We start from the raw sequence: 4,352 nt of genomic DNA, 5'->3' as shown, positions 1-4,352 counted from the left end.
TGATAGATTAATCTACCCATATTTTTAGGAAAAAAACATTAATTGAGCTGATCTATACGTGATTTTCGTATAAATTATTAAATTTATACAATTTTAGAAAGTGTATTTAATGTTTATAATATGCAGCCCTATTGCATTAATCTTTTTTTAAAGTTATTTTGTAACACGTCTTAAAAATAATCAACAATATGCTTAGTGAAAAAAAAAAAATAAACATGCAATATATAGTCCAAAAACAAAAACAAACAATATACTCTCTTCGTTTTTTTTAAATGCAACACTTTAGCTTTTGCACTATTGATATACCATGGTTGACTTAATTTTTTCACCTCTTTAAAATGAATAAATGTTATTATATAATACAATATATCATTAGATTAGTCATAATGTCTAGTTTCATAATATAATTTTATTACAATTTTACCAATAAAAAATTAAAGATATTAATAGTCAAAGTTGCGTCTCAACAAATGTGTTGGTCAAACTGATGCATTAAAAAAAAGTAATTATAAAGAATGAAAAAAACATATACTTATATACTAAAAAAAATAACCAAAGTGAAATTTAGATATATATTTATTGGAATGGATCAGACAGTGATGAGAAATAGCTAAGCTAAGATAGACAGGTGAGGGGTAGCTCATGTGGTTACAAATTCCCTCCCGATTCTAGGAGATCTGGGATTGATTCTCATCGCCCATCCTTATTACGACTCTCTAAACACACTTACACACCCAAAAAAAAAAAAAAAAAAAGGAAAAAAAGGAAAAAAAAAAAAAAAGGAAAAAGATGTTAACATCTAACATCACAATGTTTTTCAACCATCATATTTATTTCAACATAAATAAAGTAAGAAGTAATATTAGCCAATGTAATACATCGGGTCGGGCAACTTAAAGGTCCTCAAGCCAGTGTGTGATCCTAATAGATCGCTCCATTGGTCACCCATGTTGCCAATTATAGTGTATCCCATCTCTTCTAGCTTTGTCCTATGCATTGATTTGTACTCCACTGCTTTCATGTGTGATTCACTTAATTCCCTTTTGTATCAAAAACAAAATATATAAACACAATCAATTACCATAGGTTTATATTCCAAGGTTGAATCAATATGTTTGGAAAATGTGGTACTCGTACCATTTAACTATTTTTATTTACTTTGATTCATTAAGTAGAAAACTCCATAATATCAAATTAAAAAGTGACTTGCCATTTCTAGAGTGACTTCATCAGAAATATCTCTTTTATTTATAAATTATTAGAGAAAATAACTATCCAAATCATATTATTATATTGTCAAAAATAATATAGTTTAATTTAAGAACAACTCCGTACTAAAGAGCAACTGATATCTTAATACTCCCTCCGTTACATATTACTCGCAACAAAGGAATATTTTATGTCACATAAATAATACCCCTTTGTTGCAAGTAATTCGTAACGGAGGAAGTATATTGTATCAGTTCAAAATGTACTTTGTAATCAGGTGTAATGGAAAAATATCCTTTAAATGAAAATGTAATTAAAAATATTTAGATTTTCTTTAAAATGAAATATTCCTCTAGTAATGATGTGTTCAAAATGGTTTTTTCATTAAATGAACATACTCTTATGAAATTGTTTGTTTGTTCAAAGTGATCAAAAATTACAATGTCCCCCCTAAATAATTTGAATTTTAACTATAATATATACCACTACCTTCGGTCCAAATTACTCGCAACTTTGGAGTATTATCTGTGAGATATAAAATATCCCAAAGTTGCGAGTAATTTGGACCGGAGGTAGTAATAGCAATCTTAACGTACTTACTTTAAGATCATCTTTTCCCAAGTATGATAGCCAATGTTCTTCATGTTACGCTCTTTGGGCTCTCTTAACTCAGCTTGAGCTCCTGAAAGGAAAATAACTTTGACACCAAGTCTAACTAATTTCTTGTAAAAGCTTAGCACTGCGGGTATTGCTGGTGCTTTTGCTTCCTTTTGCCACTCGTAGAATGCTGTGTCGTTGTATGGGTATACCCTGTATATTTTGCATTAAATCACCAATTACGTATACATTAGAAATAATGTAAATACCGTACTATGAAGTAAGAAGTAAATAATTACCTAGTAATGAGTGGAATATAGGGATGTGCATATGGGTCTAGACCGTACGTGTTGGTCCATTTAATTATTAAGGTTCAGATTCAAATTAAATATTTGAGACTTGTTTGATTTATGAAACAATTCGGGATCCAAATGTTTAAGATTGATTGATTGATTTTGGATATGAGGCCAACTAACATGTTTAAATTAAAACCTCACAAATCTAGCTAGGTCTACATCAAATTGTTAGGGTTTGGGTCAAGGTCAGGGTCCTACTACACCCAATGTCCCAACCCATGCCCACCCCTAGTTGGAGTGCCTTGATTTTTATGCATTGTCAAGTTTGCCTAATAAGGACCACAAACTATTCTTGGTTAATTCCAAAATAATATACTTTCTTAAGCGAAAATGACCATATCTTATTATTATTTCTCACACCTACTTTGAAACCAATAGATTTGGCACTTTCCAGGATAAAGAAAAAAAAAATCTTCCTCACACAGTCACACATCTTTTTGTGTACCAATTGGTTGTTGGTGTAGTGGTGATTGAGACTACACTTGGTAGGGAGGACTCGTGTTCGATCCCCCGCAACAACAATCAAGAGGGGACTGGAACCTAACCACCCAGAACTGATCCCCGAATCCGGATTAGTCCAAAGGGTGAATCGGGTAGAACACCCAAAAAAAAAACACATCTTTTTGTGAAACATTACAGTCACCCATCTTTTTTTTAATTTGAAACATTACAGTCACACATCTTTAAAATTGAATTGCCTATTTGCGTAAGCATAAAGTGAATTAATTTATCGTGTCTAAAATTATGCTAAGTGATGCGAATAATGCAAGGAATAAGGTATATATAATTAAAATAAGTGAATGGAATTACATGCTATATAGTCTGATTTAATAAAAAATTAACACCAAAAAAAAAAAAAAAACACAAACGTGAAACATTACAGTCACCCATCTTTTTTTAATTTGAAACATTACAGTCACACACTCACACATCTTTAAAATTGAATTGCCTATTTGCGTAAGCATAAAGTGAATTAATTTATTGTGTCTAAAATTATGCTAAGTGATGCGAATAATGCAAGGAATAAGGTATATATAATTAAAATAAGTGAATGGAATTACATGCTATATAGTCTGATTTAATAAAAAATTAACACAAAAAAAAAAAAAAAATGTATTGCACAAGGTAGATAGCACAAAGATGGTATGTATAGTAAATTAGTAATCAAAGGAAGTTGCAACTCATCTTACTTAAAATTTAAATGAATCTAATTTGCATGTTTGTACTTTAAATATAAGAAAATCAATTAATCAAGGTATAAATGCTAACATAGAACTCACCCAAATCCAACTTGTGGTCTAGCATAGTAGGGCAAATTAGAGAGGGAAGTCTCATCAATGTCAAATATCCAAGTGTTGTTACGACCATTTTTAAGAGAGAGGCTTTTAATATAGCCATAAGCCGCGGAAGTAACAGCCAAACAATCTTTATGGTATTGAGAACCCATCATGTAGTGTCCTACATAACCTTGACATTCTTTTGAGACCATCCAATCCTGAAGATTGTTCGTCTCCACGGCTAGCCGCCAACTCAAGCAATTTAGGCCCTCGATTCGATGGCCGGCTGAGCCAGAATGGGGCATGAGGAGATGTATTGGGTGTGGATATTCATGAGCATAAACATTATTATCAAAGAAGAGGGAGGTCACTACAACCCCTAGGAGGAATATCATAGAGAACCCTCTTAAGAAGCTCATAATGTTGTATGGCTTTGTTATGATAGGAGATTTTTTTGTTCATGTGGACTTAAGAGTACGTTGCTTATTATTTATAAAGGATTTTGGTGCAAAAATGACCCTTGTTATGTTAGCAATTTACTAGTGAGCCTATTCTTTAATGTGATTTAAGCTTTAATTTGCCCTTCAATTATTTGTGGGGTTGAACATTTTTCACGTGTATATAGTGTAATGTTTGAGGACAAAATATAGCACGGACAAAACGTAATAAATTTGATACCTTAACAGATATGGTTGGTAGTAAACTATAGGTGCGTGCAACTAATTATCAATTTATCACCTAGTTCGTGTAAAAATTTTAAAAAATAGTAAATGAAATTGTCACCTAGTTTAAATTTGTCGAAGGCTTGAGAGCATGTTAAATGAGGCTCAATTGCTCAAGTAAGATTTAAGAGAACAGAAAGTACTGCAAAATATAAAGGCCACTTCAACCAATTAATAAGATTTAATCAATT

At 31.5% G+C, this 4,352-nt stretch overlaps 1 protein-coding gene across 1 annotated transcript; it reads right to left on the bottom strand.

Annotated features, from left to right (window-relative positions):
• Positions 1–537: 537 nt before the first annotated feature.
• On the bottom strand, positions 538–3,919 carry LOC110715536 (acid phosphatase 1-like). The gene is made up of 3 exons (XM_021894118.1): positions 3,443–3,919; positions 1,810–2,019; positions 538–1,040 (listed from the first exon to the last, which is right to left on the bottom strand). The coding sequence occupies exons 1-3, from the start codon at positions 3,856–3,858 to the stop codon at positions 863–865; spliced, it is 804 nt and encodes a 267-aa protein (XP_021749810.1). The 5' UTR covers positions 3,859–3,919; the 3' UTR covers positions 538–862.
• Positions 3,920–4,352: the final 433 nt, after the last annotated feature.

This window comes from Chenopodium quinoa, unplaced genomic scaffold (assembly GCF_001683475.1).
Source record: "Chenopodium quinoa cultivar QQ74 unplaced genomic scaffold, ASM168347v1, whole genome shotgun sequence".
Taxonomy (NCBI): Eukaryota; Viridiplantae; Streptophyta; class Magnoliopsida; order Caryophyllales; family Amaranthaceae; genus Chenopodium; species Chenopodium quinoa.
The sequence above is the reverse complement of the archived record's forward strand: the minus strand, read 5'-3'. Positions and strand labels throughout refer to the sequence as shown.

Coding starts and splice junctions, on each gene's coding strand:
- LOC110715536 (XM_021894118.1), bottom strand. CDS start 3,858: ATGAGCTTCTTAAGAGGGTTCTCTATGATATTCCTCCTAGGGGTTGTA. Junction 2,020..3,442: donor AGACCACAAGTTGGATTTGG/GTGAGTTCTATG, acceptor CAAAATATACAG/GGTATACCCATACAACGACA. Junction 1,041..1,809: donor TGGGAAAAGATGATCTTAAA/GTAAGTACGTTA, acceptor TTGATACAAAAG/GGAATTAAGTGAATCACACA.